Source organism: Leptonychotes weddellii, chromosome 1 (assembly GCF_054177405.1).
Source record: "Leptonychotes weddellii isolate Sample4059 chromosome 1, ASM5417740v2, whole genome shotgun sequence".
NCBI classification, from domain to species: domain Eukaryota; kingdom Metazoa; phylum Chordata; class Mammalia; order Carnivora; family Phocidae; genus Leptonychotes; species Leptonychotes weddellii.
Window position 1 is genome coordinate 163,239,283 of NC_138369.1, and position 21,066 is coordinate 163,260,348.

Below are 21,066 nucleotides of genomic sequence, written 5' to 3' on the forward strand. Positions count from 1 at the left end.
ACTAAGTCAGGTGGCTTCACAGAACTATCACTCAGATCTTCCATGAATTTCTCAAAATTTCTGCCACTGGATTCCCATTTCTTTTTCAAAGTCGACCAATCACTGCAGTGCCTGTTGATCATAAATTGTTCCAAGACCACTTGAAAAATAATTTCATCCTTGCTGTGTTTTTCTGGCTGCAGCCACGAGTAAAATGATTTATAGAGTCTTTGCAGTTCCTGCTTTGCACGTGAGTTGTTGCAATTTTGAAATAAGCTGTGCCGAGGGTCCTGGAACTCAGAAATGTCCTCTGCCTTTTGGAGAGCAGGTCCTTGGCTGGGTTTAAAGTCTTTATTTTTTGACCCAGGATCATCCATGGATGGTTCACACAGAAATGACTAGTAATATTTATCAGAGACTCAACTTCCTGGATTCAGTTTGAAGTCCTGTGTTTCTGGAGATCTACTCAGGAAGATTGAACTTCAAACTGGGCAATCCTGGGCCAAAAGGTGAGCTGCGGCCAACCCTATTGTTTAATGTAGCAACTTTAAACAGCATCATTTGATCAGAAGGTAAAATGCACAGAACATAAGTGCACCTTGAATGATCATCACCCATCAACTCCACATGTAACCTCCACAGATCCGGAAATAGGGCATTATTAGCTCTCCAGAAGTCTTTGATGCTCATTATCAATCACTACTCCCTCTCCTCCTAAAGGGACCAATATCCTAATGCCAAATGCTCTATTTTAGCTTTACTTATTTGGGCACTAATAAACTGATCACCCAAATTGTTTATTTTTATGAGTGACTTTTTTGGGGGGGTGGTGCTCAACATTATGTATGTGAGATTTATCCAAGTTGTTAGATGAAGCAAGTGAATCATAGCTACAAAATCCTTGTCATGTGCAGTGCAGATATAACATAGGATTTAATCTGGGAAAGCTTACAGTTAGAGAAGTGGTAGAACACATGCAGTCTTGTGAGCTCTTTTTTGGCAGTGCAGGCTGGACATATATGTTCTTTGTGCACTGTGGCCACCTTATGAGCAGATCGGGCCCGAGGTCGGCCATCAGGTTGGGCATGCAGCCAACACACTGTAAAAACGAATGAGAAAAGTACTCACACCACTTTTTATTTTTATACGTTAGACTAAAATGCAGTAGGGAACACCAAGCTTCTCTAAGTTGCATAAAATATATAGCGGGGTCCTCAGACCCAGGATCACCACTACGTACTGTACATATGGAGGGGCAAGGTCTGCATACCAAGGGGCCATTGCAGGAAACAGTCTCCAATGTCAGTAATGTTGAAATCAACCTTACTTTCTCTCGATTTAGTCCAGCTAAACCAACTCTGCTAAGCTACCCAAAGGGGGAGGGAAATGAGCCTTTAAAGCAATCTCTCCTCATGTTGCATGCAGATGAGTTCATTTATTTTAATTATTATGTAGTATTCAGTTGTATTAATATTCTAGGCTTTATTTGTTTATTCTGTTCTTAATGGGCAATTAGGTAGTTTCCACATTTGGGCTAATAAAAATGAAGCTGAAGGGTGCCTGGGTGGCTCATTTGGTTAGGCGTCAGACTCTTGGTTTTGTCTCAGGTCATGATCTCAGGGATGTGAGATCGAGCCCCATGTAGGGCTCCACACTCAGCATAGGGTCTCCTTGAGATTCTCTGCCTCTGCCCTTACCCCTGCTCTCTCTCTCTCTCTTTCTCTCTCAATCAAAATAAATAAATAAATTAATTAATTAAAAAAAGAATGAAGCTGATCTGAGTTTCCTTGTATATGTCTCTTGGTGTATATATATGCACATATGTCTTAGGTCTAAACCTATTAGGGGGATTTCTGGGTTCTAAGAGATGTGTTTGTACACTTCTAGTAGAGAATGCATACAGTTCGTGGTAAAAGGAATGGGAAAAGGGATGTCTACTAATTTCCTTACATATCCTAACTTCATATTACTCAGGGTAATGAATAAAAATATATCAAAATAGGGAAGTTTAATTATATTTTAAATGTTGCTGCATAAAAAAGTGTTTTTAGCAATTATACTCACATTTGCAGACTGTCAATATTCCTCTTCCAAGTACTGTCATCAACAGTGGGTATTTTAAGATTTCTTCATTAGCTATTCTGGTAAGGGCATAAAAGTGTTTATTGTGGTTTTAGGTTCCATTTTCCTGATCATCCTTTTCATACATATTTCATTTTATAGATATTTATAGCTGGTATTATTATTACATATTTATAAGAGTTATTTAAATATTTGGGTTAAGAGTCTTTTTTGAACATACCTGTTATAAATATCTTCTTTTCACAGATGGCTTGTCTTTTTATTATTTTAGTGGGAGGCGAGGTTATTAGTTGCAAACTGATTTTTAATTGTTATGGCTTCCTGTTGAGCTGAATCTTTCATTATGGTGAAAGATTATTATCTTTATTTATTATCTTTATTTATTATTATTTATTATCACTTATTCTTCTCCTGATTCATGATCATTGCCATCATGTATTTTAATAAACTATAAACCAATGAATAAGATGTTAGTATTATTTATGACCAGTAACATAATTTATATTTCCTGATATATTTAGAATTTTCATTGTTTTCATTCATTGATGCATCACTGAACTTGCTGCTGCAATTAGTTTTATTCTGCCTGAATAAGAAATTTTACTATTTTCATTGGAACAAGACCACTGGTGACAACTTCTGTTTTTGTTATGTTTGAAAATGTCATTTTGCATTATTCTTGGTGAATATTTTCACTGGTTATCGAATTGTAGGTTGCCACTTATTAATTTTCTACTCATGGAAGATATTCTGCCATTATTTTCTGGATTCCATTGTTTTTATTGTTGTTGAGAAGTTTGCTATCACTCTATTGTTCCCTTGAGTACTGTCTATCCTTTTTCCATAATCTTAAAATTTTTTCCTTTATTTCTCTTTTTCAATTATATATCTAAATGTTTCAAATATATCTAGGTGTTTCTTTTTACCTATCCTGATCAGAGTTGGAGGGCTTCTTGAATATGTGGCTTAAAATCTTTCAGCAAGGGGCGCCTGGGTGGCTCAGTCGTTAAGCATCTGCCTTCAGCTCAGGTCATGATCCCAGGGTCCTGGGATCGAGGCCCGCATTGGGCTCCCTGCTCCGTGCGAAGCCTGCTTCTCCCTCTCCCACTCCCCCTGCTCGTGGTCCCTCTCTCGCTGTGTCTCTCTCCGTCAAATAAATAAATAAAATCTTTAAAAAAAATCTTTCAGCAATTTTGCAACATTCTCAGTCATTGTATTTTTTTTTTTTTTAATGAGATAGAGAGAGCATGAGAGGGGGGAGGGTCAGAAGGAGAAGCAGGTTCCCTGCTGAGCAGGGAGCCCCATGCGGGACTCGATCCCGAGACTCCAGGATCGTGACCTGAGCCGAAGGCAGTCGCTTAACCAACTGAGCCACCCAGGCGCCCCTCAGTCATTGTATTTTTAAATACAGTTTCTGTCATGTGTTCTCTCTTCTGGGATTTTCTCACTCCACATCCCATATATCTTACCCCCTTTTCTCAACCACTCATCCTTTTTCTCTCTGTACATAGTTTTGGGTATTTTGTTGTGACATACCTTCTAGTTCACTAATTCTGTTTTCAACAGTTTCTTATCTACTCTTAAAAGAATCTACCTTAGTTCTTGCTTTATTTCTTTTCAAAACTACAATTTCTGTTTTTATGTCTATTTATCCATCTATTTACTCAATATCTCTGTCTTTTGCCAAAGACCTAAATCTTGACTTTATTTATTTTATTCTATTTGGAATTGTTAATTTAAAAATCTGTGTGATATTTCTGTTATCTGTTTTACCTATGTTCGTTTTTATTTGTTTTTCTTCTAGTTTCTTTTTCGGTCTTGTCTCTTTGTGTGCCTATTATTTTTAAATTTATATCAAATGTTGTAAATGAAAAAAAATTGTGTATAAAAGTTAAGGCTTAGGATGATTTTTTCTTACTCCAGAGTGAGTTTGTTTAGCTATAATTCTAGTTCAATATCTGGTTTGTTTCTGCTTCATGCTTTAAGAGTATAGTGTTTTGAGATTATAGCTCAAAGCTTGAGAAACTCATCAAAGATCCTAATTTTTGACAATCTATTTTGAAAGAACTAGTAGTGAACCAACAGAATAAAGAGCCCTAAATCTTGGGTAAATCTCTTCTTTCTTTTTGTTTTTTTCTCTCTGTTGTTGGTCCCAGACCTATTCCTCATTGCCTTATCTCTAAGATATATAAATATACATACATATCATATATTCTAAGTTTATATGTATTATATATACTGTATATACATACATATATGTCATATATACACATATGTACATACATATATATCATATATATACATGTATATATAATATATTCCAAGTTATCTAGTGTTTTCAGCAAATTCAATTTCCTTGTCTAAATATTCCAAAAGGTGTAAATCCTTTCTCTCACTTTATGACTTTTAGTGGAGACTTAGATGAGCAGATCTTATAATTAATAAAGGCCTTTATGATTACTCATTTTTATTTTCATATAGCCCCTTATGATCACTCATGTTTTGTGTGTTTTTTATGAAATAATTTCCTGTCCACTTAACCAGGGAGATATTTTGCTAATTATATTCTATAATTTTTATCATTTTTCTGTTCATAGTTACAACTGTAATCCACTTGAAATAGATTTTTGTGTATGTTGTGATGTAGGGGTTGTTTTCCTTATTGTTACTCAGATTGTTCAGTGCTGTATATTACATAGTTCTTGCTCCACTCATCAACAATGTCATTTTTCATAAAACAAGTGTAAGTATGCATGCATGTATGTATAAATGTGTGTATTTATATATAAATGTACCATGTAGATATAAATTTAAGTATATATAAATTATATAAAAAATCTGTATTATATGTACTATGTAATACATATATTATATGTTTAGTATATGTATATATTATTTCTATATTTTATATATATTGTGTCTAATTTTTGGGGATCTTGACATCTGTTAGATTAATTCATATTTATTTGATATTTTTGATGCTATAGTAAAAGATACATTTAAATTTTCTGTTTGTTGATGGCATATAGTAACACAACTGATTTTCATATATTATCTTTGTCATTAAACTTGCTAAATGAATTGAATAATTCTAATAATTCATCTGCATGTTCTTCAGATTATATAACTATACAGTCATATATTTGTAATAATGTCACTTTTACATTTATTTTTTTTTATTTCTTCCTTGTCAATCTTTTTTTTTTTTTTAACTTTTGTTTCCTTTCTTCCGTGGTTGTACTGGTTAGCATAGGCAGTAAAATTTTTATATAATTCTACTGCAAAGGGAAAAAATTCAGTATTTCTCTGATCATGGCGAGAAACAGATTGAATATTCAAAGTTCATATTTTTAAGTGTATTTAATACTTTACAAAAATGCTGTAAAATATAAAGAATCAAAAATAGCAGAGCCATACTCCAAGGCTGGTGACAGTGAAGAACTTTAGCCATACTTAGGTCTGATGGGGCAATGAGGGAACTCATATCTGAATTCAGAGATTGTAGCTCTAAGAGGAAGACTGTCTAATAGAAGCAGTAGCCTTTGGTAGATAACACCACATTATGCCATAAGTTGGGAGAGGGAAAAGGCATTGAAGTGGTAGAATAGGTACCATGAGTGTTTTAAATACCTTTTTGTGCAATTTACTGGTGCCTTCTGGGCAAGCATCAGTTGCATCTCATATATATCATTTCAATTCTACAATGGATAATGGTGTTTGTGTCAATTTTATGTTTTAGTGGATCAATAATTTCCACTTAGGGTTCCCATTTGGTGTACCTCAGTCAGATATTTTGTCATTCCCAGAGCCTAGTTGTATATTGGAAACTGGTTTTCCAATAAAAATATTTGTTAGAGTAAGTGAGCATGACAGGAAAGCAGAATTCTAGATGTTTTCTGTGGATTCTCATTTGGGGGGCTTGACAGAGACCACACAAACATCCTTGTCAGCAAGAAAACATGTCTGAAAATATTGGGTCTATTATATGGCATAGAACATGTGGTAGTATAAGACTGAAACATCTTTCATCAAAAAGATGAAACTTTTTCTTTTTCAATACACCTTTTAAGGTTGACACCTTTACTGGTTATTCCAAATGTGATATATATTGCCATCAGAATCCAAAAAGGGACTCTTTTTCATGGTGGGCAGTGCAAGATTCATTAACTTGTCTCTCACTTTAGAAGTAATATCGCAACATACTACAAACCACTGGAACCTTGACACCTTAATTAATGTGTCAAACAGCTGTGGTTCCCTGGGGATTATCTTTGATCCTCTGTCAGACTTGTATTTTGGAAGGGCAGTTAAAATGTTTTCTACTTCCCATTCACTAGGAATTAACATAATCTCATCAATGAAATAGACTTGCATCATTTTCTGTGGAATATCATGATAATCAAGATCCCTTTTGACTTATTCTCACAGGAAACAGACATAACATACCTTTGAGGCAAATATTTAAAGGCATACTATTGTCCTTACTATATGAAAACAAAGTATTTTTTATTTTCTTTGCTAAGAGTGATTTTAAAAAATAGACTGATAAAGTGTGCTTTGATTTACTCTAGTAAATTTACCTCTTTAACTGCAGGTTAAAATGGTAACATCAGGGGCACCTGGGTGGGTCAGTCATTAAGCATCTTCCTTCTGCTCAGGTCATGGTCCCAGGTGTCCTGGGATCAAGCCCCGCATCGGGCTCCCTGCTCGGCCGGAAGCCTGCTTCTCCTTCTCCCACTCCCCCTGCTTGTGTTCCCTCTCTTGTCTCTTTCTCTCTCTCTTGTCAAATAAATAAAAAAAAAAAATCTTAAAAAAAATAAAAGAAAATGGTAACATCAAATGAAGTTGTTTTGATGATTATCAAACAGAATATCAATAAATAGACTTCCTCCACAACCCACGTTTTTGCTTTAGCAAAATAGTCATGTTAAATAGATAGTTAGTGGTATTGACCACTCCTGCAATGTTCAAGAATTTCATGATAGCAACTGCAACTACATCCTTGGATGCAGAATTACTTTTGTTTATTATTTTTGTTGAGAGGGACATTTCTTTGGGCTTTCAATTATCCCTTCCTGCCATTCCTGGGGTCAGGGAATTGATCCAGGGATTCTGCCAGTTACTAAATATATTCTGTGAATGGAAAAGTACCACCAGATAAATCTGTGGTCTCAGAATGGAGGAGGAGGCACCTTTAGGTCTACACACCCTTTAAAACCTGAATTCAATAAATTCTCTTTTAGTAGACCACAGTGATTTTTCAGGGCATCAAGAATCAGAGTCAGTCAAAGCCAGTAACTGAAAACTCCTGAAAATTTTAGGTGTTTCCTGTTTCTGTGCAAAATTACTCTGGTAACTAGATCGCAGTTCCTCTGGAGTAATCCTAGAATAATAGTCATTGTATATTACTGTAACTGGCGTGTAGAATCCTTCTGCAAAGGAACTGTGAACGGTCTGTGGATTGTCATAGTTCTGGAAACTGAGCAATAGGTTATGAATAGTTTTCCGCCCAACTGATCAACTTTTTTGCCTAAAATTACATCTTAGTGTTCTGCCAAACAATTTCATTCCTAAGGACTCTTTGATCAATGATGTATATACCAAATATATACCCCTGTTTTTCTTCAACTAATTTTTTTTAATGTGGAGATAATTGTAGATTCACGTGTATCTATAATAAATAATACAGAGACCCTGTGTATATCTTTTCAAATGTACCCAGTGCTAACATCTTATAATACTACACTGCAATATTACAATTTGAGTATTGACATTGATCAAGTGAAGATTTCATTACTACAAAGGTTTCTGATGTTGCCCTTTTATAGCTTTACCCACATCTCTCCCACCTGGCGCACCATTTAATTTTGTTATTCCAAGAATGTTATATAAATGGTACCAAACGGTATGCATCTTGTAGGGATTGGCTTTTTTTTAACCAACATAATTCTCTGGGGATTCCTTTAGGTTGGTGATTAGGTCAATAGTTCCTTTTTTATTGCTGAGTAGTAGTCTGTGATATGGATGTCTCATAGGTCATGGGGTTTTGTTTTTAACATTTCATTTGATGAAGGATATTGGTTTGTTTCCCATTTTTTACTATTATGCATAAAGCTGTTACAAACATCTGTGAACAGATTTCTGTGTGAACATGTCTTTCTTGATCACTGTGCTTATATAATAAGTCTTGGAATCAGTATAGACTGATTCCTCTCTTCTTTTTGGAAGTCGTTGTAGCTGTTTTAGTTCTTTCGCTTTTCCATATAAATTTCAGAATAAAAATATTGTCAATACAAAAATCTTTCTGAGATAGGAGTTATGTTTAATTTGTATGCCAGTTTGGGGAGAATTGGCATCTTTTCTATTAAGCCTTCTAATATATGAACACAGTATATTGCTCCATTTATTTAGGCCTTCTTTGACTTTTTTCATTAGAATTGTGTAGATTTCAACATAAAATTTCTACCTGTTTTATTAGATTTACACCAAAGTATTTCATTTTTGAGTGATTATAAATGACGTTGTACTATAATTTCTATATTTATGTTTTTATCAATACTATATGAAAATGCAATTGATTTTTTTAAAAACATTTATATTGTATCCTGCAATTTTGCTGAACTCAATTGTTATTTCTAAGACTTTTTTGTAGATTCCTTGGGATTTTCTACATATTTCGTGATGTCATCTACAAATAGAGGTAGTTTTATTTCTTGCTTTTTGAACTCTATGTTTTTTATTTCCTTTTCTTGCCTTATTTCAATGGCTAGAACTTACAGTACTCTGTCAAATAAATGTAGTGATAGCAGAAAATCTTGCCTTCTTTTTGGATTTTTAAGGGAAAGCATTAAGTCTTTTATTTTCAGGTTATTTATAAACACTCCATCAAGTTGAGGAAATTCCCCTCTATTCCTATTTTTCTGAGAGTTTTTATCATGAGTCAGTGTTGAATTTCAACTTTTTTTTCTGCATCAATTGATATGATCATGTGATTTTTCTCTCTTAACCTATTAATACGGTGAGTTACAGTGATTATTTTTCAAATAATCAAAAACATTTGCATCTCTGAAATAAGCCCGAGTTAGTCATTTGCTAATATTTTGTTAAAGATTTTTGTGTGTCTATGTTAATGAGAGATATTTGTCTATAGCTTTTTTTTTTTTTTTTTAGTATTGTTTTTGGTATGAGGGTAATACTAGCTTAAAAAAAGTTAGGGCACCTTCCTCTTATTTTCTGTAAGAGATCATGTAGAACATTCTCCAGAGAAACCATATAGGCATGATGATTTCTCTTTGAGAGTTTTAAAATTAAGAATTCTATTTCCTTCATGGTTGTAAGCCTATTCAATATACCTATTTGGAAATATTCAAAGTTGGGTGAAACAAAGATAAGCCCTTTTGTCAGTACTTAAGGTAGCCTCCAGACAGGCAGCACACAACTATAGTTCTTTGCAAACACTGTCTGCATTGCTCCCTCTGGCACTCACAACCTGCACCAGGAGTTTAGACTGCTGTTTCCATGGCTGCAGTCCATCTGGGGAGAGGGAGATGTCAGACAGGTATTTTTAAATGCCACAGAACTGTCACCCCACAATGTGGCAAGCTCTTTTTTTCTTAAGCTTTCCCCTTGGCTTTTGTAATTTCTGCATCTGCAATAAATTGATTCTGAGAATTTTTGCTAGCATTTTGGTTGTATCTGTGAGGGAACAGACCTCTAGAGTTCCTGACTCCCTCCTTTTCAGTGATGTCAACCCAGTGTTCACTTTTATATTCTAATTTCAGCAAGCAGAGGGACTGTTTTGATTCTCACAAACATTCTTTTGTTTTTAACATATTATAATATTAACACTTTTTCATTCTATTTTTCAATTATGATTCATGCATTTACTGTTATTATCTACTTTAGGAAGTAAAATAGAAAGCCATTACAAAGGGAAATCATGTTTTTGCCTCAGCCAACAAAAAATAATGGTAATAGGCATCACATAAACAGAATCTATAATTCAAAATAAAATAAAATGAAACTAAATGCTCTTGGTGGCTTCATCAGCAAAGTATAATTCAAAGCTTGCATTATATGGTGCATTTAGCCTATAAAGATTCAGGCATTCCCTGTACTTGCGTCTTGAATATTTTGTCAACTGACATGAAATTTCCCTGAGATAACTTCATGTTAGAAAATGTATTAAAAATTACTGATTTTTCTGTGGAGTATTGTTTCTGTGTACAGAAATTATATGACCTACGAAACCTATTTCACTTGTAATATTGATATCAATGTGGAATTAAAAGGAGTTTGATATGGAAGGAAGCTTATTTAAGATTTATTTATTTGCCATTTTAATAATCCTTATTATTAATTGCTTTTGTAACATTAGCTCTTCTAAGAGTGCTAAATATTCATAAATTCAGAGAAAACAAAAGTTTTATTTTAAAATTAAATTACTTTTTACAAAATGTAAACCTATGCAGTAACTTCCCCAGTTAGAAGTCAAAACCACAATTTATGCTATTACTGTTGTTTTATTTTTCTAGGAAAGGGGTGTGTTATGGGGCATGAATATTTTTAGTAATTTAAATCTCTTGGTATTGAAATACAAAGCTAAAGTTACAGTGGCACATTGTCTTGATAACCTCAAATATAAAAACCTACTTTCTTACTACTTCAATATATATGAGAAAAGAATAACTATTATAGCAGATTCACAAATAATTTTGTTTGTAAAATATAATACAGTTCTACTACATGACATTTTTGATGATATTTACTTTCTTAATAGTTTTTTTCTTTCTAAATAAAGGAAAATAAATAAAGTGAATTGAACAGCAGATAAAATCTGGTTAAATTTTCTGTTAATGGCTAAAAAAAGATCATCACCTCATCCTCTTGATTATCAAGATATAAAGATCTACTGATTCAACACTTGAAAACTCTAAGATGTTACATTTCTTTCTTTCCATATTACCTAGTTAACTCTCAAATATTTCAGCATAACAAAGGAGTAGCCAAGGTCCATTTCCTCCCTACCTCCTTCTCTCTCTTGTTCCATTTATTGTTTTTTTTCCCCCCTTTCTCTCTTCTGTACCTCAGTCTCTGCCTCTATTTCTTTCTCTCTGTCTTTCTCTCTTATTACTGCTTTCTTGCATTTGATATTACAGTTTTTAGGGACAGAATTTTGAGAACGTCTCTCTCCAAAATATCTTCTGTTCTATAAACCTGATAGCCTCTCCTGCTATGCTGACACTCTGTTTAGTAATAATTTATTTTTTGCTTTATTTTCACATGCTCTTTAAAATCTATAATTGATTACAAATGGTGAGACTGTACTATGCTGTTATTTCTTTATTTTGATAATATGTGTATATTTGTCCTTAAGTTCCATTCAGGGCTTTTGTCACATATCTTCTGTTTAAAAGATAACTGAACCATTTGCAAACTGAAGACAATTAAAAATTAAGGTAAGGATAAGGGAAAATGGTTATTAGCAAAGATCAAAACTTAATTTTAATAGAAACAAGAGGGGGAAAAGCTGCAGACCATTTGGGGACAGTAATTGAGGTTTATAGATCAAGTGAGCTGATTAGTTGTTGACTACAAAGAGCTCTAAAATCAAAACACTCTATTTCTGTACTACTAGACATAGAACCCTTCTGATACCAGATATGTGGGTTTTTTCCCCATACCAACCAATTCACCAACTCTCTGGAAACTGACTGGGCTTCCTATAATTCAGTTCAGTTCTGACACTATCTAGTAGAAGTTAGCTCACAACCCACAGCTTAAGGGCTGAGTCCCATGAGACTGCCCCCTACCTCAGTTGCCAATTGAAAACTCAGGTTGTCATCTGTGCTTGTGACTGACTGGTTATAAATGCTCATGACCCCCTCCTATGGTTTGATAATTTCTTAGAATGGCTCACAGAACTCAAGAAAACAGTTTATTTACTAGATTACTGACTTATAAAAGGCTACAACTCAAAAGCAACAAGATGGAAGAGATACAAAGGGCAAGGTATGGGAAAGGGACATAGAGCTTCATGCCTTATTCAGGTGTGCTATCTTCTCAGCACCTCCACGTGTTCACCAGCCTGGAAGCTCTCCAAACCCATACTTTAGGGATTTTTGTGAAGGTTTCACGATATAGGCATGATTGATTCAATCATTGACCACTGGTGATTGAACACAATCTCTAGCTCCTCCCCAAGGTCAGGGGGTGGGGCTGAAAGTTCCAACTCTTTAATCATATGGTTGGTTTCCCTGGAAACTAGCCTCCATCTTTGGAGAAGAAGAACATAACCAGAAAAGTTTGTCTTTGTATGGACCCTAGGCAGAAAACAAACTCTCCCTTGAAAATATGTAATGGAGGCTTTGTGATGTTCTGGGATTTAAATTAACATTACTTTCAGAATTTAGTAAATTACAAACTGATAATATAACAAAAAGTTTTCCTAGATCGGTAGTGCCTTAAGAAATCTAACACCACCTCTCAAAGTTCTCAAAGGATTCACACAGATGCTCCTTAAACATGGAGATCTCACCAAGATTCACCAGTCTGCTTGACTGAACTGCATGTTACGTGAGATAGCACAACTTATACCCTTGAGCCCAGACCAATCTCCCTGGCTCTGGGGAAATTGCTAAGCTGATCCTAAAATTCACATGGAAATGCAAGGCTCTCAGAATAGGTAAAACAATCATAAAAAGAACAAAATTGGAGGACACTTCCCAATTTCAAACCTTACTACCCTTTGTAACTTCAAATCTAACTATAAAGATATAGTGATTAGCGTTGTATTGCACTGGAATAAAGGTAGACTTATAGACAATAGAATTGAGAGTTCAGAAATTTTAAAAAAAAACCCACAGGCAACCTATGCTTGTCATACATATTCTCGAAATCCAATATTACAAGTTTTGTAGTTTCTGCTTCAAGTACAATGAAATAACTGCCTATCAGATGACACTCCTGCAAAATGAACTATAAAACCTGGATATGATACAAAAAGCAACTACCAGAAAAAACTGGAAGGCAAGAGAAGCAGACCAACCCTACTGGAGAGTATGTGCTTCATGGAGGAGGGGAAAATGAGGGACTATGAGAGTATTTTCCAGTCTCTGGGCAGTTTACACAGCTTCAGTGGGAGAACATGTGGAAAGCCCACTTCTGGCATGGGAACCTGAAGATTGAAAAGTGGAACAGTTTACAAATAGCACCCCCTTTTTATCAGGATGTTTGCTTTTGTACCAAACGTCATGTAAGGATGCCCAAGCTACGTGGGGAGACTGTGAGTTGGTGATTTCGCCATAAGCTAGTATGCCAGTGGATAGCCAGCATCAGCCAGCAGAAATGTGAATGAAGAAACCTTCAGATGATTCCAGCTCCCAGGCTTCAGATCAACTCGGATGAAACCAAGTGGAGCAGAGATGGACTATTCTTACTGAAAACTGCCCAAGTTAAAGGTTTGTGCTCAAAGTAAATGTTGTTTCAAGTCACTAAATTTTGGGGTGATCTTTTTCACACAAGAAGGGATAATTAGAATGTTAGACAAAATAGACTTTGTGGGAAATTATACTCTGGGGCTCCATAATTCCAACTACATAATTTCACCAGAAAATTACAAAAGTGGTATTATCTCATTACAATCATATAACACATATTCAATATGTATTATGTCCAAATGCACAATTATAGTGAGAGATTTTAACATACCACCTTCATTAGTTGATTGCTCAAGTAGATTTTAAAAAGAACAGTTAGGGGGCACCTGGGTGGCTCAATCCATTGAGCAGCAGACTCCGTTTTGGCTCAGGTCATGATCTTATGGGTCATGGGATTGAGCCCCAGGTCGGGCTCTGTGCTCAGTGGAGAGTCTGCTTGGGGATTCTCTCCCTCTGCTCCTCACCCCACTCTCACTCTCTCTCAAACAAATGAATAAATCTTTTAAAAGAACAGTTAGTGATACAAAAGGCTTAATCTACAAAATTAGGAAAAAATAATAAGTATATAGAAAATTCAACCTACACACTTTAAGCTCAATGGGTATATATATAGACATATCTAACAAATATAAAATGAATTTTATTCTCAACCACACATGAAATACTTACCAAAAATGATGATGTATAAGTCTGTAAAATTGTTCTTAACAAGCTTAAATAAATTATATGATACAGACCACAATCTCCAGCCTTAATATAATAATCTGTAAATCACAAAACAAATTTTTACAAATCAGTTAAAACAGAAGAGTCACAATTTAAATACTCATAAATAAAGATGACATCATGATACAACTTATAACACATTTAAAACAATAATGAAAATGCTATATGGTTCATTTGTGTTATAGGCCGATAGGTACTTATAGGGAAATGTATAACCTCAAACGTTAATCTAGGAAAAGACATTTTTAATTAAAAAAACGTTTTTAAAAGTCTGCATAACTAGTCCAATAATATAGAGGGAAGAAATTAATAAAAAGGACAAAGATTAATGAAATAAAAAGAATACAACAAAGAAGTCAGATGTTCAATGCTAGATATTTGATGAATTCTAAAATAAACCAAATCTGAATGGATTTATCAATACTAGAGAAGGAAAAAGTAACTGATACTAGATTTAGAATGAAAAAATGAGTATAAATAGAGACATAGCAGAGCTTTTTTTTAAAAAAAAAGGAAAATAATGGAAATATTTTTTTTAAGATTTTATTTATTTATTTGAGAGAGAGAATGAGATAGAGAGAGCATGAGAGGGGGGAGGGGCAGAGGGAGAAGCAGACTCCCTGCCGAGCAGGGAGCCCGATGCGGGACTCCATCCCAGGACTCCGGGATCATGACCTGAGCCGAAGGCAGTCGCTTAACCAACTGAGCCACCCAGGCGCCCATGGAAATATTTTTGCCAATAACTTGGCAAATTGGAATAAAATGGATTTTTTTATGAAAATATAATCAGGAAACATAAGTATGTCCTAAATTTTTAAAGTATTTGATTCAGTAGTTTTTAGAAAAATCTATTCATACTTATACACACACCACCAGACCCAGGTAATTTTATTAAAAATTTCTGCCAAAGTAACAGGAAACATGAAATATAATGACAATTGAAATGGCATGAAAATCTGTGAAAATGTTAACATGAAGCATGTTGCAAAAGTCAGTCCCTTTCATGTGGTCTCTTGTCTCTACTCTGCTCCATAAGAACGGGCGTTGGACTAGGAACACTTCCTTATCAAAAGATAAAGAGCCCACACAGCCCGTGCTGCACTTATCATCTCGTGTGGGAATATCTTCCCCTGTTTCGTGTTCGCGGATGCTCTCTTTGTCTCTGCCTGAAGTGAGTATGTCATATGGTCCCTGGCCAACCCCACTGCTATATCTGCTCTCTGCAGGGAGGGGACAGGCTCCTTCCACTATCACACAAGAAGGGTGTGTGTAGGGCAGACCAATTGCCATGGGGGACCACGCACACCACTGAGGCTGATCTTGCTCTCTCTCTCGTCTATGTAAGTAAAGCATTGTTCCATCCACAGCTTGACTGGGTTGCTGTTTCCTTGGTGATGGTGATACCAAGATGCCATGGGCAAAGGTGTTCAGAGTCCTGTCTTGAGATTGTTAACTGGTGCACACTACTCTGCTTGACAAAATAGAACTCTATAAGTAAAATTTAAAGGCTTTTTTTTATTAATGTCGTGGTTGCTGTTTTTCCCTGTTAACTGATCTTATTTTCAAAAATTCAACAAACGAACATATTTTAACTCTTAAGTAGTTCTCCTAAAATATATAGGCATCCATGATCGCTTGTAAACTAATTACTTTCAGGTTGCAGAATATCACAATCTAAATCTTTTTGCTAATAGGTCATGTTATAATACTCTGGACTTCAGTTTTACTTTGTATGACTTACACATTATATTTTATAGAATAGCTAAACATATTTTAAAAAGTAAACCTTTCTGCCATTTTCACCCAAGTCCAAGTTATAGGCAATCTGATACTCCTTTCACACAGCAGAACTAGACCCAGCATCTCCAGGAAATGGAAAACCAGTTGCCAGAGGGAAGAGGTCTAAATCTTTTCAGTGTGGTGATTATGTACTACTGTTGGCCTGAGCTTTTTCCCAAAAGGAAGAAAGAAAAGGGCAGAAAAAAGCCTTGTCTATATGTATTTATATTTCTAATGAAAATGTGGCTTTGGACATTCCTAAATTCAACATGGCCACTCAGTATTAAGACACTTCTTTAATTTTGTTTTTGTTTTATTCCAGAACCACATGAAAGGGTTTTACTTTTTTTTTTTTTTAAAGGTTTTTTATTTATTTATTTGACAGAGAGAGAGAGATAGTGAGAGCAGGAACACAAGCAGGGGGAGTGGGAGAGGGAGAAGCAGGCCTCCCGCCGAGCAGGGAGCCCAATGTGGGACTCGATCCCAGGACCCTGGGATCATGACCTGAGCTGAAGGCAGACGCTTAACGACTGAGCCACCCAGGCGCCCAAGGGTTTTACTTTTTTAATTTTGATTTTTTTTTGGAAATAATAGAAGGAAACACATCACTTTTCTAATATTTTCATGGGCATGAAGGAAAATGTACTTTCATGATTCTCTTCTACATTGGCATTATATCAAATAATATATTCTTATACATCAAACTGAATGACCAGCAGAGGTATTAAATTTGATGAGGAAAATAGTAAGGAAAATTACCAATGAGAATTTGGGAAGCAAAGTTTGCTAAATACATTTCTCTCCGTCATTTGACTTTCAGTGAAATGATGGTTATTTTTATCACTGCTGATATGGTGGTCTTTTTTTTAAATTTGACTGTATCACAAGATACTGTAATTATTCTCCCTTCTTCTCCTGTCCCTTTACAAATAAAATCATTGCCTCAGGAAAAAGTTAGCTTAATGTAACTGTTTCTAGTATAAATAATTTTCTCTTCATGTCTACAAGGAAGTATAGAAGGAATTCTGCGTTGTTTCTTTCCTAAATCGTATTGTGTAGTCAAGCTCCTAAAAATCATAAAATCCAATTGAAGGAATTTCTTTTTGACACAGAAGAATAAACCGTTATTTCCAAATTATACAAAACAGCTCACGTGATGAGTGTATCAAGCTTTGGAGACCTGGTAAGCATGTGATGTAGAAGTTAAGATCAGTCACACCAACTTCACATCCCTAGGCAACTTCAATGACTGTAACTGCAGGTTTGCAGATGGCCTGCTGGGGTCCGCTATATAATGATTCTGTGCATGTGACACCTTGTTACCTCATACTTAAACCCCAATAAAGAGTGATTTGGATTTCTCAAGATTTGTTTTGGTGTAATTTTCTATGAGAGAAAATGAGAATACATCGAAAGTATATATTCACATTTGTATTTGTGTGTGTTTGTATAATACTACATTTATATCTACAAAACCCTAATATATTACAACAAGATGTTTTAAAGAAATGAGAATTTCCAATAGAAAATACCAGAAATGTTTATAAGTTGATTGAAAGGAGTTGTTGAAGATCTTTTTCAACTATTTAACTAATAATTTTCAGTTTTCAAGCTCATTTTCATTATTTGGTTTATTTACTTGTTATTTTCACTCACATCGTATGCCATATTCTTTAATTTTAGATCTGACTTACACAAAGCATTAATATTATCCTTTTAAAAATCTGTAATTTGTAGCACTTCCCAGTATTTGTCCATTAGAAATCATCGCAATAAAAAAAATCAAAGCTCTCCCATTTTTGAGTACTAATTATGTAAAAAGTTCTTAATTTCTGTTCAGTTCCTAAATATGAATATATGAATATTAGCATATTATCATATGTATTTGTAAACATTGTATCACACAGAATTCTTATCATTCAATTTGAAAAAAATGAATTTCCTTTAAATAATAAATGAAGCAGGGGTTTCTCAGATTTGAAAATCTTTTCATGAAGAAAAAGAAAAATTATGATTTATTATTGTTTTCCAATAATGGTACATCAAAAGATGGAGTGGAAGAAATTGTATTGTTTATTAGCAAATATCATTCAACATAAAAGTAACTCTTTTCGACCTGCATTTATTCTAAACTTGTCTTGTGCTTGAGTTAAACTCTGAGGTTCCTCACCTGCTCGAAACTCTCAACAATGATGGGTATTATATAATGGTGTGATTGAAAGAATATCAAAAATTAAAAATATGAAGTTAAGTTGTCCATATAGACAATGCAGATCAGCTGGAAATCTCTTGCATTGCTTGTAGAATTGTAAACTGGAGCAACTGCTGTGAAAACATAAACTTTTAAAAGCTTTTCTTAAGTGTAAGTTTACTTAAAACTCCTTGTTTATAACTCAGATTGCCTCCGTGAAGTCAGAGACTGGAGAGGAAATGGAATGTTTCGAAAACAAAACCAAAACCAAATCCAACAGCAGCACATGGTTGACATCTTGCTACCTGAAGCTAGAATCATCAAAAACCCCAGAGGCAAAATGTCATTACTGGAATCAGAAGATGACCTGAAAGAAACAACTGAGTGACTTGTAGCTGCATGAACAATGTTCTATGTACTGTTCTGATGCAACCCTCATAAGCCTGAATCTCAGCTATGGGATTGGATTTAATGGAGCAACCCAAAATCCTTAGATGGGGGTGCGCCTGGGTGGCTCAGGCAGTTAAGTGTTGGGCTCTTGATTTCGGCTCAGGTCATGATCTCAGGATTGTGAAATCCAGCCCTGCACTGGGCTCCATGCTGAGCATGGAGCCTGCTTAAGATTCTCTCCCTCCATCTCTCTCTGCACAAACCACCCCCCCACTCACACTTTCTCTCTAAAAAAAAAAAAAAGTCCTTAGCTAGGAAGAATAATATTGAAGAATACATTGATATAAACCAGGCTAGAATGTGTAGTATTCCATTGTGTTTTGGCACATTTATGCCAACACAAATCAAAAGATTGCTACATCTGTCATCTCTACACTTACTATGGCAAAATACTGTTATAGGTATTTTATGAATATTAACTCATTCAATCCTTTAATAAATCCTCTGTGGTAGTTGTTATAAATGTGGACATGAGTAGGGCTGAATTTCCTATCCCTTGGACCGCCACCCATTCACTTATTTTTTTTTTTTTACTGACTCTGTGTAAAAATAATTTTAAAATGATTCAAAATAAAAGCAGTATTTGTGAATTATGATAAGTTTTTCCCTTTTGGTGCCCAGTATACAACATGAGGGAAAAAATAATGTATTTAGTTTATCCAAGATCTAGCTCTTTGCTGAATTGGTAGGAGGCAAATTTTCCAATAATGATCCACATGTGTTGGAGGCAAGAGGACTTTGTTTGGGTTGAAAAAAAATTTTTTTTTAAATGTGTTTAGTTGCTAAGTTTTTTCTTAATCTATATGAGTGTGTGTTTGTTTGTTTGTGTGTGTGTGTGTGTGTGTATACAGAAGTCTTGAGAAGAAAGATAGACAGGGAAATGAAGGGCATGATATTTCTGCCAGTTTTTGATCTGAGCCGTTTTTTTGTTTGTTTTTGTTTTGTTTTGTTTTGTTTTTGAGCCACATGAGTAAACTTATGAATCTGAGTATATTTGAAACTAGAGGCACAAGTCATGTTGATTCTAGTGCTGACGACAAGAGCTGGGAATGAGCTCATTCCTTTCCATTGCTCTGCTCTGGCCCACTGCGGGCCTGGCTATGCTGTAGAAGACCTACAGCTTCTGGTAGAGAGAGGTGAGTAATTACGGCCATCAGAGACCGACATGGTTTTTCAAGAGCATTAGAAGCTGTGGAAACAATGCAGATCACTCAGGAGGGAAGCAAATCCTCAATGAGAAGATTGAGACTAGGTATTGTGACATCTCCAGTTACACACAAAAATAACTGGGGATAGTTTAGTAATAAAGTTGCTAAGATCCAGGATGTGACAAGAGCAAGGTGGGAACAGAATTTGTTTATAAAATTAATATTGTCTCTTACCCAGTAAATATAAGAAAGGGTCTGTGGATGTTTGGATTGTAGGTCTAAGAATTTATACTTGCAATAAAAAGCAGTCATACATGGAGCACCCTATATACTCATAAGGTATGTCATGTTACATCATGATTTATAACAAAGTTTTGAAGTTAAATTAGAATTAACAGGAAAAATTAATATAACAGTAGTCTACCCTTGAACAACTAGGGCGGAGGGGTGCCAACCCCAGCATAGTTGAAAATTTCCTTATAACTTTTGAACCCCCAACAACTTAATAGCCTACTGTTGACCAGAAGCCTTACCAATAACATAAACAGTTGATTAACACATATTTTGTATGTTACATGTATACTGTATTCTTACAATAAAGTAAGCTAGAGAAAAGAAAATGTTAAGAAAATCATTAAAAAAATACATTTACAGTACTGTGCACATAAAATATCCACCTGTACGTGGGCCAGGCCTGGCTGGGAAAGGGGTCCTGGTGGCTGCAGGCCTGGCCAGGGATGGGCACATTCCACAGCGTGTGGCCTGGGCTCAGAGCAGCAACCCCCAGGTAGGCCTGTGAGCAGTGACAGTAGCCTAGAGACTCGGTACAGTGCCCCATCTGCCCAGAGGTGCACCACCAGCCCATGGCCAGTAGCAGCTGTGCCCCCATATGAGAGCACCAGCCTCTGGGAGACCACAGGGCCAACCCACTGCTGGGAAGGAGGATCTGCATTTGGCCTAGAGGCCTGGAGCTCGGCTCATGGAAGACTTGGAGGCCAGGGACATGGGCGATGTAAGGCTTCCTATCCATTGCCGTCTCTGCCCTCTGGACATGTTCCTCCATCTCAGTCTAACTTCGTGCCTGCCAGTCCCGGGCCGCTCAACCTGACCACCCCTATGGCACACAGGGCAACCTGCAGCCCTTTTCCTTCCTGTGTCGCTTGGGAACTGCTGAGAACCTCTGAGGGCCTCGCTGGGTACTCAGGGGCAGCAGGTGTGACTTCTGTTCTAGTAGACATCTATTGGGTCCTGGGAGACTGGGATGGGCAGTTGT

The 21,066-nt window shown here is 35.6% G+C and overlaps 1 protein-coding gene and 1 long non-coding RNA gene across 3 annotated transcripts in view; one reads left to right on the plus strand and one right to left on the minus strand.

Annotated features, from left to right (window-relative positions):
* ZSCAN4 (zinc finger and SCAN domain containing 4) overlaps positions 1 to 669 on the minus strand; it is a 2,415-nt gene extending 1,746 nt beyond the window's left edge. Inside the window, exons 1-2 of the mRNA XM_081817812.1 lie at positions 505 to 669; positions 112 to 377 (exon numbers count right to left, since the gene is read on the minus strand). Of these exons, the coding sequence (XP_081673938.1) occupies positions 112 to 377; positions 505 to 669 (431 nt within the window). The remainder of the gene's footprint in view (positions 1 to 111; positions 378 to 504) is intronic.
* An 8,935-nt stretch (positions 670 to 9,604) lies between these two features.
* LOC145716206 (uncharacterized) lies at positions 9,605 to 18,877 on the plus strand. 2 transcript variants are annotated; one of them, XR_014138721.1, is made up of 3 exons: positions 9,605 to 13,520; positions 15,262 to 15,565; positions 18,402 to 18,877. It is a non-coding gene; the product is annotated as an uncharacterized LOC145716206 (long non-coding RNA). The 2 variants fall into 2 exon arrangements; XR_014138720.1 differs by having other exon boundaries at positions 9,606 to 13,520; positions 15,262 to 15,396.
* Positions 18,878 to 21,066: the final 2,189 nt, after the last annotated feature.